The following is a 15,887-nucleotide window of genomic DNA, read 5'->3' as shown; positions in this document are numbered from 1 at the left end:
GCAGCTGCTCCACCCGTATGGCTTCCTAGGAAATAGTACTGCTACGCGTATGGAGACACAGACGTCGTTGCAAGACACGTGTTTTGTCACCCTGGAAGCAAACGGTTGCTTGTGGCAGGCTGTGTGAGAAACACGCTACAGAAGATATCGCGATCATGTCGTTTGTCGAGAGCGACCTGCCTACCACGGTGGATGGGGTTGTTGGAGCAAAGGGATAGTTCCGGTACACCGCGCATGCTCCTTCTGATCTGACATTGGGCATATCGCACGACGGGGATGGGTCAGCGGATGTAGCCGATCTACTTGGACATGACTGCTACATGCATCTGGGTGGTCCGAGCAAGTGGAAGGAGCCCCGGAAAACACACCAGAGCGCGTCGACGATGTCAAACAGGTACACCCAACCCCTTGGGCGCCTGTGAAGGGCCCGTGGGAAGAGGACCATTTTCTTGTGGAAGAGTGCACCTTTCGCCGAATGTGTCTTTTTTTCTCAGAACGAGTTTCATGTCAGTGCCATGGACTGTTCTGACGCAAGTGTCGCGTGTTGGCTGATGACTGGTCAGTGCGAACCGTTATCTGTTTTCTGTTGCTCTCTCACTTCCGCTCTTCGTTTGTGTGCGTACGGTCGCGGGACAGTGTGTCCCACGACAAGGAAACAAAGTAAGAGAAGCACCATACTCACACGGAAGGCATGAGGTGCCCGTTTTAGCACATGCCGTGTCCAGAGCGGATAAGGACGACATCCTGTCGCCTCACAAAAAAAGGCACCAACAAAAAATCTTCGACATCGAGACTCATTCGCTTCGAAGGAAAGATGCACCAATATGGAGACTGGCACCACGCTGCTTCGCTCTCTCCAGCGCAGAGACGCAAACTACGATTGTCTGCACTTCGTTCTTGTCACTAGGAGATTAAACTTACTTATCGCTTTCCTATTTCGAGTAACGGTCTTCGAAAGCTCCTCCAGAACAGTGTCGGCCATGTGAAACTGCGCTAATGGAACCCCCTCACGGCATCCGACATCTGACAATCTGACAGTTTTGACGCCGACGGACAAGGTAGGCGAGGCATTGCTCCGTTTGTCTATGTACAGAAGGTTCCCCTTTCTCAGCGCAAAATCGCGCTGGTCCTTTGAAGTGCCACTGACCGTCTGAAGCTACATATGTCTTTCACCCTCCCTGTTATGGGCGGTTTTTCGTCTCTCTGCAAACCACTGCTCTAATAGCTCGCTCAGATGGACCATGGAACAGTTCTCTCTTCAACCAAGTAGCCAGCAGGCATCACTTTGGACTAAGCACCTGTAAGTGATTTCGTAGTCAAACGGGGCGTTGCTGTCACCGAATGGTGAGTCACATGAACACACCTCAGAGGTGTGAAAAATGCATTTTCATTTGGGGAAAAACAACACACAAAACGCAGTGCTTCAAGCTCAGCATTGATTTTCCCTGTGCCCATGCAGCAACAGTGTCGAACCGCACGTGCAGTAGAACCCCTCAGGAATCACCCCGGTTGAGGTTGTGAAATTGAAAGGCTCGTTGCATGCGAGCTGACAAAAAGTACGACGAAATGGTCTGCGCGAAACAAGGAGGCCGTAGGCGCGCCTTGCCTCCTTACCTTCACGTATACAGGCCCCGACGTTTTAAGTAATTATTCCTTGTGGAACCACACGTTTCCTTGTACAGTGGATGCGGCCTTACCGCCAAAAAGGGCCTGCCCTTTTTCTGCGCACCCTGGGATAGCATAGTTCTCATCATCGTGACACAGAGGCGACCAAAATATATGCACGCAAAAAAAAAGCATATATCTGCGCTCACCCGGATGTATATATACACTACAGAATTGAATACACATCTTACAACTGGAAGACCAGCTCCACTTGCTTTTGAATACAATTATAATTCACATGTATATGTTACAGCCCTCCTGGTACTGTGACTAAAGAAACGCTATGTCTCCTGACTCGCCGCCGCCTACGCGCGGACGTAGACGGCGACTACAACCCAATCAGAGACTAGTACAGGCGTGGATGGGACATCTTTTGTTAGATATTGTCACAAAAAAGTACATGCGTGTATTGTTGATGATCTGGACTGCTGCTTCACTACGGAATTCCACTGCCATGCCTGCATGCGACATGATCCGGCGATCACTCTAGTAAACGCCTAGGTTTTCGAGAACAGCGCGAATCTCCTTCAAGTCCTCTGGACCCGTCCCACAACACCCGCCTACAGCAGTAACACCTCCATTCAGCCACGCTGGAACACGAGACGCCAGCGGGTGCTTTATAGTTTTCGTGAAACCGTGTGGCATGCGATTTGCCCGGAGCTTCGGCTGACAACGCAGGCCGCCAGCTGCAGACCCAGAAACAAGCGAGGTCTGAGGTTTCACCGTGGTAGACTGATCTACTCCTATACTGCACATGCAAGTCTCGGCACGGCTTACATGACCATGGCAGGACTCTTCCTGCGACTCAAAATCCTTGGAAGAGCAATCCTTAGTGTTCCTGGCGGCCTCGTTGTTTGGATAGCACACGACTTGGAGGCTCCAAGGATCGCGTGTTTTTTCAAGAGACGCAGCGAGCGAATCGCGAAGCGGTGGCGAACACAGCAAAGGCACCGTCGTCGAGATGGGAGCACAGTTCACGCCAATGCCCGAGATATACTGGTCTGCTCCGTCTTGCTGAGACCAGAAAATAAGGAAATGCATAGGCTCACATACAGGGGCCGCATGCCGAAGTATCACGTTTCGCCGAAACATGGAGGCGCGAACGGTGTATGTGTCTCAGCATCCAACTCTTGTTTCGCCCTACGATGAGGAGGATGCAGATTGTAGGGCTTTGCAGATGCGGCTGATAGGCATCAGAGCAGGCGCGATCGCTATTGCTACGATGCCATCCGGTTAGGTGGAAACACAACACCTGACCCAGTAGAAAAACGGTTCAGGCTTGAAATGTTTGGATCCAACATAGTCTAAAGTGATCGAAGTTGTGTGGGTGAGGGTCGAACCGAATGAAGTGAAGTCACGGTCGGGAAGTCAACATGCTATATGCATCTGTCCTCGCCGCATACGAATAAAAATATTCCCTCATTCGGATCAATCACGCGTATCCCACAACCACCTCCCTGCAACGCAGATTGCATGGACAATTCGGGAAACGTGAAATGCACGGAACAAGGGATACGTATAAACGAATTTAAGGAAAGCTCGCCAATTCTTTCTGAACCTACTTTAAGGACATCTGCCACGACGGATCGGAAGTCCTCGCCGCCGGCTAACTCCGTTGGCGACCTACAGAGGAAAAATTGACACAGTGAAAAGGAGCGACTGAAAGGGTCGGACTGCTCTTTGAAGGACGGTACAAACTGAACAAAGGGGTACGGCGCCTCAGTGGACGACCGCAAAATTCGAAAGCCGAAACAACACCGGCGGCCGTCAGTTGACTAAGGAACAACACAGATCTACCGACTTACTTGCACGTAAAGGCAAGCCATGTTTTGCCTCGGAGGGACGGGAACTCCCGAAGGAGTGAGACAATCGCCTGAAAACAAAAAGACCACTAACCTTCGTTCAGCGTTGGAAACCCCACCTTCCATCGACTCTCCCTACTTTTTACGGTATCATGACGGCTGCTTCCAGAAACCAGCTCGCTAAAGCAGCCCGGGGCTCAAATCGCTTTTAGTAATACATTCCCAGACAAAGACATTACTTGCGTGCACCTCTTCCAGTGAACTCAGCTTAGAGTCACCTGCTGACCATCAGTAAAACACCCTCGAGATGAAGGAGTCTCTCATGCAGAAACGCCATGCTGTCTATTCGGGACACCAGGACTTCAAACGCACTCTGCAACAACAAAACACGCTCTCGAATGGTCTTCCGTAACGCCAAGACACACACGCTACGTCTATTGTGCGAAATGGCAGCTGCCTTAGTACTTGACCGTGCAGACGGAGCACATACACGAACGTAGCACCTCCCGAATTTCTGCTGCTGCGCTCTCCCGGCAAGAAATTGCAGCTTCCGCTCTCGTATCCGCCAAGCAGATTCTCCGTTACAGTGGAGGCAAAAGAAGCAGTGCACGGTGAATGACACGCTCACCTTTGCTTCAGCGTGCTCAGGCAGCGTTTCAAACACCACGCCGTCCACGAGGTGCTCCTGTTCGAGCGCTGCTTGCAACCTGAAATTCCGACAGAAGGCAGACGAGTAATTACATACACAAACACAAAATCATGCATACATGTATTGTAAAGTGAACCGACAGATTTACAGATATTCCTACACGTGTACACCTTCCTACATGTATCCGCATACAAACAAGCAAATTGAAAGGCCATGTCTTAACTCGTGGTAAATTAAGATATATATGTATATCTGGAACTGCAAAGGCATGCAAATGTGATTAGTGTAAACATGCACAGAGATATGCATGGGTACGGCACATCATTCTCAGAGGAAGTCAGAAAAGGGGATTGGAGGGTGCCAGCTTAAATCAGCGATTGCAGAAGGCGTGCAGCAACACTCACCGCCACCGATGGTAGTCGTGGAACGTCTTCTCGGAGACACCGTAGTTGCCACGGTATTCAGCACCCCCGCCAAGAGACGCGCCATAGGAACCATTGCTCACAAGGATCTTGCGCTGCAAGACACAGAGAAGCACAGAGAGGACGCCTGCAGCCGAATGCACACAGTTCTTCAACCGAGCGTCATAAACGGCAACTTCTGTTCGCGAGTTTTGCACGCATTTCGGCATTCCGGAGAAGACCAAAAGAGGGGACCTACACACAGTTCCGTCCACACCAGTGTTGGGCCTTTTCGCTCTCCCAGCGCTGTTCTGACAATGATTCTGTTCCTATGTCAGTAGTGACTTTACAAATGCGCGCGAGGCAAGGAGGTACGATTCACAGGCTTCCGTCCAGACAGCATGCAATCCTCTGTTCGTCCCTCGACAGCCCTCCCTGTCCCCATCTCCGCGTCGTGCAGGTTAACCTTTGGTAAACACGTCCTCCAGATGTTAGCCCCTCAAGCCGTGAATCTCGGGAGAGTTCGATCCAGAACATTACGCAGGACCACCACAGAAGATGTATAGTGCTCGTAGTATAGCAACACCTATGTAATAAAGAAAATGCATAGCCATGCGCTCACGTTCCGCCGTCGGTATCTTCGGTCGGCATCTCTGGCATTTCCTTGCTGCACGCTGTCCGTATCGCTGGTGGCTGCATTTCTGAGAGCGTCGACCTCCGGGCCTTCATTCTCTCGCTCCTCGCCAAAACTTCTTGCTGACACATCGCCTTCCTCGGCAAGCCGCCGAGCCTCAGCAGCGAGATTGATGGCGAGCGCGACGGCATCGTGCGCGGTGCTCGGCGAGAGGCCTATCTGAGCAAATCCAGTGAGAGAAGCCTGAGGGGGCGAAGCAACAAAACAGGATGATTTCGCTTTTTTCTGCATAACAGGGGGCATATGCGGTATCCTCGGCACTACGCACTGAAATGGCGTCTGCATACAATTTGAGTTACACCAACATTGTCACAAAAGATCATCGAATATAACGGTATGCCCCTCATTGTAGCGGGACCAGCTGTGAGCGAAAATCTTAAACTGAGGACTCAAGTCGTTGGCGACACAACCTGTAACGTCTGCGCCGGTTGCTGGGCCAGCGTCGAACAATCCAGGAGCTCGGCGCCAATGCGAAGCGAGCAACATCGCGAAGGACACCGAAGACACGTCAGTAGTCGTGCAAGCCAACGAACACCCTTGATGCGGAAGAAGAGACCCCAGTTCACACCCGGCAGACGCGTTTTCCCTTATCGATCTTCTTACCTGGTAAGTAGCCGTTATGGCGACATCTGCGCCAGCATCGAAGAAGTCGAAATGTGCGCGACGTACGAGGTCGGGGGCCTGCATTCAGTTGTCCACACGCGAGGAATTCGGGTTCGGCAGAAATCGTTTTACCACGCTGCCCACAAGATGAGGCTGGCACCAGACGGTACGAGCATTCGGTCAGCACGAAACGAACAGGTGCGTCTTCCGGAGACGACTGCTTGTTTCATTCTCTAGTCCACGCTTATTCTTACCAGACATATTGCAGAGGAATGCTCGCTTTGTCACATACACGGAGATCCATGCAAAACGCCATGAACCACTACATTGGAAGTCTTCACACCTATTTATGCACAACCCTGACTCAAGTGGCTCTTAAGGGCGATCGGCAGCTCACGCGCCTAGTCATGCAAGTGCACCTGCCGAGTAGTGTACATACACCTACGCTGCCTCGTCTCTTCTTTTTAAGGAAGACCACAGGTGCATCTGCATTCAACCGCACAGGCTACTACACGTTGTCTGCATCCTGAGCGTTGCTGTAAAAAGTGAACATGTACACGAGTAAGGGGAGACGGGAAAGCGCTCGCATGCTTCACGAAGAGTTTCGTACCGACAAAACTGCCTTGCTTGCCCATAGTGGGTCGCCATGGAACTCCGCACCTAACGCACGCAGATGAGTGCCCAGGCCGCCGTCAAGGAGAAGAATGTCATCTGTGAAACCAGCATGCGGCATCTTGCAAAGCACTTGCGGCAGCTTTACTGCTGTCTACACGGGGTGTCTCCGCACAGTGGCGAATGGTCCCATACGTCTGCTGGCGTCGACGAATCTCCTGCAGGGTCGCGAGGGTCACTCGTGAAGAAAGCGCGACAAACCAAAGGAAGCAGCCGACGTCTGAGCAAATAAGGCAGGATCTGGTGACAGTTTCTGCGCCGTTTCTCCGCAGCCGGCCGCAGTTGCAAGAGACGCCGAAAAAACAACGTAAAAAACGGATGCTAACGCGCTTGTTGAAATTCGGACACGAAACGCAGACGAAGGAAGCTTTTCTGGAAAAGATCTGAGGGAACTGCCGCCGCAAGTAACTGCCTTGGAGGAAGGAGTAGGAAGCGTGTTCTAGAGCAGATGTCGGGGTGTTGCGTTCGTGACCGCACCCCGTCCGTCGTTATTGTGAGCTGGCGGGCATGAGGCAACTTTTCTTGTCTCGGGTGCAAAAGCGAGTTGACATTCGTTGTGGTCGGCCCTGCGCACGAGTACAAAACCCAACATCCGCGCCAGATCCGATTTCGATCCCCGTGCTGTCGAGGTTAGGACTGAAACCCAGCATCTGCGCCTCCTGTTTGCAATAAAGGGAACTACAAGCCCGGTGCGTACTCTGCTTCCCGTCGCCCTAGCTCTGCGCCCGGACGCAGGTGCCCCTGTAGTCCGCAGTCTGCAGGAGTGACACACCCGTGCACACGGACGCAGCCGTGCATGAATTTAGAGGAGACAAGTATGCCGAAAGATGTTTTTATACTCGTTGGTAGAGTCGATGGTATAACTCAACCAAAAAAATGTACGTAATGACATTTAAAGCCGTGTGTCTATGGGCTGCTAATGAGCATGTTTCTGCCTACGGACAGGCTTATTCTCGTCTGGGACTCTGAGACATCGAACGAGGGAAACCAAAGAAATCACCTTACTTTATACAGGGTTCGCGGCACGCTTTAATCTGCATTCCCCTAAAATAGCAAGTCACCGCGAAAAGCACCAGTCCTAACACGGAAGAGAGGCTGGCAGGAACCCTTCAGAAGGGACATCAAAAGATGTCCTTCAGCACAAAGTGTCACCCACACGCGAGCATTTCGAATGGTTTCTGCCCGTTCCTGGATCTACCGGCCGCATGAATGCTTTTTTGCCGGAATTACCTCTGTGGCTTTTGATGATGCCGGCAGCGTTCCCGCAGCACACCTTCCTCTCTTTGAAATGTGAAGCAAACACATCTTCTGCCGCCGCCCTTACGGCTCACTCTGGGAACGTGCGCGTCAAAAGTCACCAGCTGTTTCCGAAGAGATTGGTGTTGCGCAGCCACGCTCATCCGCGGACGCCTCAAATGGGTGTTCCTCCGCTGCTGACATTTCGTGAGAGGGAAAGACGGCAGACAACTCCTGGATTATATATTCGCCCGTTGTGAAGCACCCGAGCCCCCATCTACCGTTTAATGCTCGCGTCGCTGTATGGTTTACATATATTGCGGAAGCAGCTCTCAAGTATTCCGCAGTTATACAGCCCGCACCCTTCAAACGGTCGACATTGTTGTCGAACTAAAAACATACGAGTCGCGAGCCCCGTGCTTATGTGGCACAGCTCCGCACCGGTTTTCTATTCCAGACAGTGAGCGAATTACTGCGCGAGGCGAAGCAGACTGAGGAATGCGTGGCTTCTTGTTTATTTTTTCTCTCTGTTTCCCTTCTTTTCCTAGAATAACTAGTAAGGAGGGCGTCTGTCGACTTGCTCGAGTCTTCTTCCGCCTGCGACGGACGCGGACGCGATGATGATCGCGCGCGTCCTTGAGCGCTAGACACACTACGTGTGCCGCAACTTCGCAGGCCTGTCCTGCTCCGTGGGGGAGGTTGAATTGATACAGATTCGTCGCTGCGCTGGCCTAGATTCTAATATCAGTGCTTCTCACGCGGATGTTTCTCGAATAATTCATTTCTGAGAGTTGCAGCGAGCGTTTCCGCACAAGGTACGTAATTTGGACCGAACTCAACGACGACCGGGAGAGGCAATGCGCTATACTATGTTTGGGGTGGTGACCTTGCGTAACCTCAATCTCGAGTCAAACTCTACGCTCATTCAGCAGCACCGACCGTGCAGGTCAATTGGTTGAAATTTCTTCCTAGTTTTCCCGTTGTGTGTTTTGGTGCGTTCATGGTCCTGGGTGCCGCTGTAAACGGGCTTCGTCGTTTTCCAGCCTTACTAGCTGAGAGACGGCCCCCTAACGAGGGGGTCCCAATGCACGAGCCACAGGAGAGCGTGCACAGGTTGCCTTGACGGAATATACACTCGTCTAGCCGACGTTTTCATGGTCTTGAAGTCTACAGAAGTCTTCACTTTAGGCAGTTCTTTATATCCGATTTCTCCGCGGAAAACCCTCCTGTTTGCCAGTCCTACATTGGACACAAACTACTTGCAAGTGCTCTTTCTCTGGGTGATCTTTTGAAGTGGCGGCAAACAGAGACGTTTGGCCTCCTTCCCCGTCAGTGGCTGTTACTTTTTCGTTTGCATGTTGCTGTTGTTTTGAACCGTCTCGACTTTTCGTATTCCCACTAGACAGAAACTGCATACAACTACGGTGCCCGCAGCACGCCCGCAGCTTTGTCTACATCCGTGGCTGTAAAGGATGTTTTTTCGAACCTGCGTGACAAACTTAGTCTTCGTTTTTTCTGCAATTCCTCTTTCCCACTCGTCGCTGAATACGACTGCGTAATAAGACACACTCTGTAGTGCTGTTTCATACCTCCCACACTTTCTTCGACGGTTTGCCAGCAGCCTCAGCCGCTCCGGGCGCCTCGTTTTTTGACCTTTTTCGTGACCCGTTTGTCGTAGAGACGCTGAATGTGGTTTTCAACTCCCTCTTTGACTCTCGTCTTTTGTCACATACGTACAGCTGGAAGCCAAGTACTGGCGACGATTTCACCCATTTCTTAGTCGATCATTTTGATTTTTTCGACATCGGCGCCATTATATTTGTCGCTTCTGTGGATTCGATGGAGCGCCGACACATTGAATTCGTCCCACTGCGAACGACTGCCCTTGGCAATCAGCAGGGGCTCCCAGGTATCCAAAGATCCGGATGACGCGTGTTCACAAGCAAAACTTCTGCGTAGGAACAGTGGTTCTCTGTTCCTGTTTCATGCGCCGAAATAGAACAATTTGTCCGCCTGCTCAATATACCAGTGGACAAGCTCAGGCGAATCATAATATAATGTCTTTGCTTAATCTGCCTATCCTACTACCTAAAGAAGATTAGCAAACATTTTCTTCCTGCGGCAGTCGTGGCATTGTTAGTGCAGTGTGAAAGCCGTTTCAATGCTGATGCCTCGCTGCTTTTCACTGGCGGACACGTGCTACCTTGCGGAAGCCTACCAAAATGATTCACCCTTATCGGCGTCCGAGGGGACACGGCAAGGTCGGCACAATCACCGAAGAAACCGCTTCTGCTTCGACAAGTGAGGCGGTGTCATTTTCCCGGATGCGCGGGGGCAGTCTGTGTGAATCGACAACCGAGTTATCTTCCCCATGTTCTCCTCGCCCAATTTTTTCCTCCGTCTGTTTGTCGTCTTCATCATCCCTATCTGTGTGTGCGTGTCCACAAAAAATTGCGCACGTCGTTTTTCGGCATGAAGGAGAGGAGGAATGCGATTCTCACTCTCTATTTGTGGGAGGCAACGTGGGCGGGCTCTGCAAAATATCACCGGGCGCTGATATTCAGACAACCGAGACACAGGATGGCAAAAACACTTCCCCGATAACTTCCCCTTACGTTCCAGTAGCAGGCCAGGGAACGCTGCGGGTCGATAACTATGTGCATACAGATGAGCATTACTCGCAAACGACTGGACGTTCACCCCGCGTCGCGGATAGTGGAGTTAAGCAACACAGGGCGGACTTGGAGGGTGAATCCACAGACCCGTCACCCTCAACAGATCACCCTCTGTCGCCTCTAGTGGATTCGTCGCCCTGCTCGTTTGCGCGTGTTTTCTCGCCACACTTGTGCGGCTCCATAAACGCCACATCCCCTTCTGCAGGAGAATTTGTTTGCGGGTTCCGCAGTGGTAGTGAAGGGGAGGGCGATGTGCGGAGTGCTTGTGGCGTTTCGCCTCTGATGTTTCTTGCACGAACTTCCACTTCATCAGACTGCGTGCCTGACGTTCGGAAAGAGATTCCTCGGCCTGATGTTTCTTCCTCAGATGACGTGCCTCAGGCTACCTTGTACCTTGGGCATCTTTTCCCTTCTCGAGGTGCTGTGACACCGTTAGATACGCACGTCGCAGAACCTGGCACGTCCCTTTGTTTTCCTCATTTAGGTACGCCGAGGGAGGCGCATTATTCAGACAGAACGAGGCGCGTGGTAGCGAGAACAGAAGGAACGTCCAACAGAGGGGCTGCAGACGCATTTAATAATGGTGCGGGAGCGGGGGTTCGAAGTAGTTTCTGCGCGGCTGGTGGCCCGACAGCGACACGCGGATCCTCTGACACGGATAGTTGTGGTCCCGGTGATGTTGAAAAAGATCAACGGCCCAGGGGAACAGCGCCTGCTGAAACAGCGGAGGTGGGAGTGTCCAGGCGACGTGGTGAGGCGCGAAAGAGGCCGCCAATCCTTTCGCGGCTTCTGTCTACCTTCACCTGGGCGGAGCGTGTACGTTCTCGCAATGAAGCCTGTATGGAAAGCAGCAGTCAAACCAGTCGTCCTCCGATTATAGCGGAAGACGATAAGTCACTCAGCTGTATGCCAGAGGCGCAGCCATTTTCTGCCGCTTTCCAGACCTGTAATAACGGAGGAGTTGAAGATGAGGCACACTGGCATGGACTCATGGGCGACTGCCGTCGCCGTTCTGATCCAATACTAGACGGTCGGGAACAGGTGAGGAACCGCGCAGAGCTGGCATCGCTCCGATGCAAAGACGACCGTCTGCTGGTTGAGCAGGCTGTTGCCAGTTTTGCAGAAGGGGCAGCGAGCAGCGAGAGTCATAGTGCTGGTTCCTGCACCGAGACACCTAGAGGCCTTTCCGGCCGTTCGTCTGTCTGGGAAGCAGCTGTGGCCCGTGTTGCCGCGGATGCGGTGTTCAGCTCGAAGAATGAGAAGCGAGGCGACGACAGGGACGCTTCGGAGACTGGAGGAGACACGAACGGAACAACACGGGAGAATGGCGAAGTACCTCTCTCGCACGGAGAGGTAGGAGACTCCGATGAAGACTCAGCGAGAACCATAACGCAACCAGCACCGCCGAATTGGTGGTGGACGTTGGTGCGAAGCACCGGATGGTTTTTACCTCGATCTGACGTGCCGAGTGTTGGCGGAAGCAACGCAATCTCCGAGAATGAAGGTTCGATAATGTTGCGGGACGCAGACAGCAGTTTTCCTCTAGAACGTAGAGGAAGACAACGCACGTTATCAAGAAGTACAAATGCATGGCAATTGGAACTCCCATTTGGCTCTGGCGTGTCATATCATGGGACTAGAGATCCGCATCAGGATGCTGTGATGGAGAGGGATGATCACAGCGACAAAGCTGGGAACAGAGATACATCTCGAATGCGACCGTGGTGGCAAGTCTGGGACGGGCTGTTTGGAGCGATGTCCTCAGACGAGGGACGGTCCTGCTCGACCTGTGCAGATGCTGACAAGCTCTGCAAAGATAGAAGCGAACGCGTCTCAGAGTTTCCCTCTCATGATTTGCGGGAGGTAGGCGAACGAGAGTGTACCTTGTCTATGCGTGAGACGAGTGCAGAAGATGAAGAACCTGCAAGGAGAGAACAGCTCTTGCACCATCAGACAGGAAATGACTCTCTGTCTAGTCACGATATTGTCCAGCCAGACGAGGACAGAGAGTATTCCGGCTCTAGGTGTCGTCAGTCGCTCCTTCCCCAGGACATGGTAAGTCCGGTGCCGACACCTATAGTGGTGACGCTCGCCTCCCTGTCGCGGCAGACGGCCTCGAGTGCTTACGAGGGCTCGATTTCACCCATAGCTCAAGCCGGCGACGATGATGATGATTGGGATTTTTTTGCGGACGAGGCTCAGATGGATGCGGTCCTTGAGGCTGCTCTTGCTTCTCCCGGTTTCACCAACTGCCTCCTTGGGTTCCGCGCCTCTGAAGAGGACGTTTCAGCCGATGGCAATGCCGGTAGTAGTACGGTGGAAGAGCGGGCTTCGCTGGATGCGAATCCACTGCCTCGGAGTTCAATTGCCGAGCTTCGCGAGCACTTGAAGGCGTCCCTGAGGGACAAAAGTTCCCGTATGCGCCGGCACTTTCGGGGCGTTAGGCAGGCGGTAAGGACCCGTGATTTGCAGGCCGTGAGGCGAGAACTTGCAGACATGGCAGAGGTCGGTGGACCTGAAGTCTCAGGCATATGGGCGAGTGTCAAAGTCGGCATAGGCATTGCGACGCTCGCCTCGGGGCACGTCATTATGGGCGGCATCATGTTGGCGATGGCCACAAGCGCCGTGGGCTCGGCTGTACTCTGGGGACGACATCGCGATCAGTTTCGCCGGTGGATGGCTGGGGAGGAGCCTGACGGAGGTGCTCAAGAGGAGGGAGAGCGACGTGTGCAGACAGAGGCCGAGCATGCAGAAGGGATCGTGAGAAACATAGACGGAGGGGAGACTTATGAACGCGAGCAAGGGGGACAGCCGACATGGGACGAGGCCACCAGACGACGGACCACAACATGGATGTGGTGTGAGAATCGAGAAGAAACAGACACCCAGCGAAGAGTTGTTGCGGCGCCAATGATCCCACAGTTACCTCTCGCACTTGCCGTGGCCTCCTGTGAATCATCTGCTTGCAAAGAATCCGGTAGAGGCACGGGGACCTCTCTTAAGAACCCGGGGGACGATGCCGATGAGACGGCTTGCGCGTTCAAGACAAAGGAGAGGGGGGACAGAGGGGCAGCGGGGTGTATTGCTGGGTGCCAAACACCTGTCGTAGATCGAGAACATCTCAGTTGGAGCGGAGAAGAAAACGATTCCCGATTCGTGTCCTCCGGTTATAGAGATACAGAGGGCGACGGCGACTCTTGTGATTTTGAGGCCCACATCCCGAGCATGGCGGATGTCGTGGCGGCCTCCATCCACCCAGACTGTGCAGCCCTGTGAGACACTTGATTTCGATCAAGCGATGACGTTTTTCACTGAGAAACAGTCCTTGCTTGGAAGGGGTTACATGCAAGCACGCCGCCGCTCAATCGATGTACATTAGCGAGAGTTTGGGAGGCTGTGGGCGTGAGGTGACAACAGAGAAGTTTTTTTGTGTCTCTCTCTACGATGGCGTAAAATATAGATGCATACGGGCTTGCATTTGAAAAAGCGAAGGGAATGGAGGAGGTGCCAACGTTTCCGGATACTCAGAATGGACAGCGGGCAACTGTGCTATTACACGAGGCAGAGGCAAGGTGGGACCAAGAGAAGAGGTTTTGGGTTCCCTGCGGGAGAGCTCTAGGCAGAGAACTGAGACGATGATAAAGGTAGGGATTCAGAAGAAGGTTTCACTATGTTCAAGGAGAGAATTTGGATGGCCAAGATTATGAACGACGAGGCAAAACAGGAACAGTGACTGCACACGATCATGAGACATTCCCCGGTGGGCGGAAATTAGGGAACCCTGCAGGAATCAGACATCTGATTACACATGGGTCCATACAGCTGATTTTCCGCCGGCGCAAAACAGTAGATTGCGCTTTCAAAAGCAGCACGGGCAAGGGGTACTTGGGGATGAAGCGGGATGCTCGCTTTCCGCTGAATTGTGAATATTTATGTGCACTGTGGCTCGCGAAAAAAAGAGTGGAAATAGGACGAACAGAGACGTGGCCCTCAGCTTGACAGAGATCGCATTATTTTCCTACACTCTTCATGGTCGACTTCTATTCCTGAAGAGGAGTTGAGCCAGCGCTCGACGTGTGCGTTCACTTTTTTCTGTGTCAGACAAAGTCAACATGTTGTGGTGCTGCCTGTGAAAAAAACAGTTGCGTTTTTACAATACGGGGAGAATAAGCTGCATCTGAAGTCCGTATATGGACCGAGATAATCACTGAAACCCTAACTTCTAAAGCATAAATTAGGCACTAGCGCCTTGAAGTGATGTTAACGACTCAACTACGTCATACGAAGCTGGCGGCTTTGACTCTCGACCCCAATTGCTTGGAATAACGAGCGGCGGCACTGAAAGCAACACACAAGGGAGCAAGTCGTGTGGCGCAACGCTGTAGAGTGCTCCGTGATAGGCGACATGACGCAGCCTTTTGTCGGCATTTAACGTGGGGCATTCGGTCTATGTGCAGTATTGCAAAACGACATTTGAAGATTCCTTGTACCGCTCAGCCGGGGCGCATACTTTCTTTCGAAAGAGATTCTTCCCTCAGACGCATCACCGACGGGCACTCGTATAACAGACTGGAAGTATTAATCTCTGAGACACGATTATTTATAACGTTTTTCTGATGAGTATATGCTTCGAGTTGGACATATGGTTTAGATTCTCATCTATCAGGGTGTCATAGTTGCGTTGAACCAAAAGATGCTTGTAAGGAAATTAATACACTCGATCTGTATATAACAACCGAGCGCGCTTCTACGTGTCGACAAGCATTCGTCACATAATGTGAAAAATGGACTTGCCTTTTAGACGCCAAAGCCCTTTCTTGGACGTAAAAGCCGGTCCCCATCTGTTTAATTTCCTCACGGACAGGTTGGCGTTATCTGCATTGCTACTGGCTTCGCTTATTTGAGATGAATGTTGAAGACTGTGCAAAGCTGAGCTATCGCACCCGTCCAAATACTAACTTCAGCAGTCCATAGAGAGTTTGGTCGAACACTTTCACTACGGGCGTAGTGCACACTCGAATTCCAGAATGACCTGTCAGGCACAAGGGGTTAACTCTTCAAAAAAATGATTTTTCCGACCCTTGCCGCCGTTCGCCGAGTAGGCCGGAACACTTTCGTAAACCTCGAAGGAAGCGCACAAGCATCAGATGCTGCAGCCGTCCGTTCCGCAACAGAGGCCAAGAGACTAGTCTGCTTTTGTTTAAGCAGAAAGACACACACACCGTCTAACTCTGGAGGGCCGCGGTGCTTCACGTAGACTCCGTCAACACCGCCGCCTGCCACGCGCTTTTGATCACGAGGAAGCAATTCTTCACCATTAGCGTCTGCTTCTCAGCAGTGCCTGTTTCTCTCAACGGCGCAGTGTAGCTAGGCTCGATGTGTTCTGAAACAATAAAACGAATTCTGTACCATGCTTCCTCGAGAGGAACACACCTGCCGGTCCTCCGGCAACGCAAAATTCCCTACACTCCAGTCAGACTGTCCGCCAAT

At 52.2% G+C, this 15,887-nt stretch overlaps 3 protein-coding genes across 3 annotated transcripts; 1 reads left to right on the top strand and 2 right to left on the bottom strand.

Moving 5' to 3' along the window:
- Positions 1-2,151: 2,151 nt before the first annotated feature.
- TGME49_257750 (homocysteine s-methyltransferase domain-containing protein) lies at positions 2,152-6,547 on the bottom strand (the record flags this gene model as incomplete). The annotated part of the gene is made up of 8 exons (XM_002364968.2): positions 2,152-2,679; positions 3,228-3,288; positions 3,471-3,538; positions 4,096-4,174; positions 4,521-4,633; positions 5,140-5,394; positions 5,815-5,892; positions 6,425-6,547. 8 exons carry the CDS (start codon positions 6,545-6,547, stop codon positions 2,152-2,154), a joined length of 1,305 nt encoding a protein of 434 aa, XP_002365009.1.
- Positions 6,548-6,925: 378 nt separating this feature from the next.
- On the bottom strand, positions 6,926-7,886 carry TGME49_257755 (hypothetical protein; the record flags this gene model as incomplete). The annotated part of the gene is made up of 2 exons (XM_018781152.1): positions 6,926-7,241; positions 7,717-7,886. 2 exons carry the CDS (start codon positions 7,884-7,886, stop codon positions 6,926-6,928), a joined length of 486 nt encoding a protein of 161 aa, XP_018636987.1.
- Positions 7,887-9,944: 2,058 nt separating this feature from the next.
- TGME49_257760 (hypothetical protein) lies at positions 9,945-14,615 on the top strand (the record flags this gene model as incomplete). The annotated part of the gene is made up of 1 exon (XM_002364969.2): positions 9,945-14,615. One exon carries the CDS (start codon positions 9,945-9,947, stop codon positions 13,671-13,673), a length of 3,729 nt encoding a protein of 1,242 aa, XP_002365010.2. The 3' UTR covers positions 13,674-14,615.
- Between the last annotated feature and the right edge of the window lie 1,272 nt (positions 14,616-15,887).

Source organism: Toxoplasma gondii, chromosome VIIb, assembly GCF_000006565.2.
Source record: "Toxoplasma gondii ME49 chromosome VIIb, whole genome shotgun sequence".
NCBI classification, from domain to species: domain Eukaryota; phylum Apicomplexa; class Conoidasida; order Eucoccidiorida; family Sarcocystidae; genus Toxoplasma; species Toxoplasma gondii.
The sequence above is the reverse complement of the archived record's forward strand: the minus strand, read 5'-3'. Positions and strand labels throughout refer to the sequence as shown.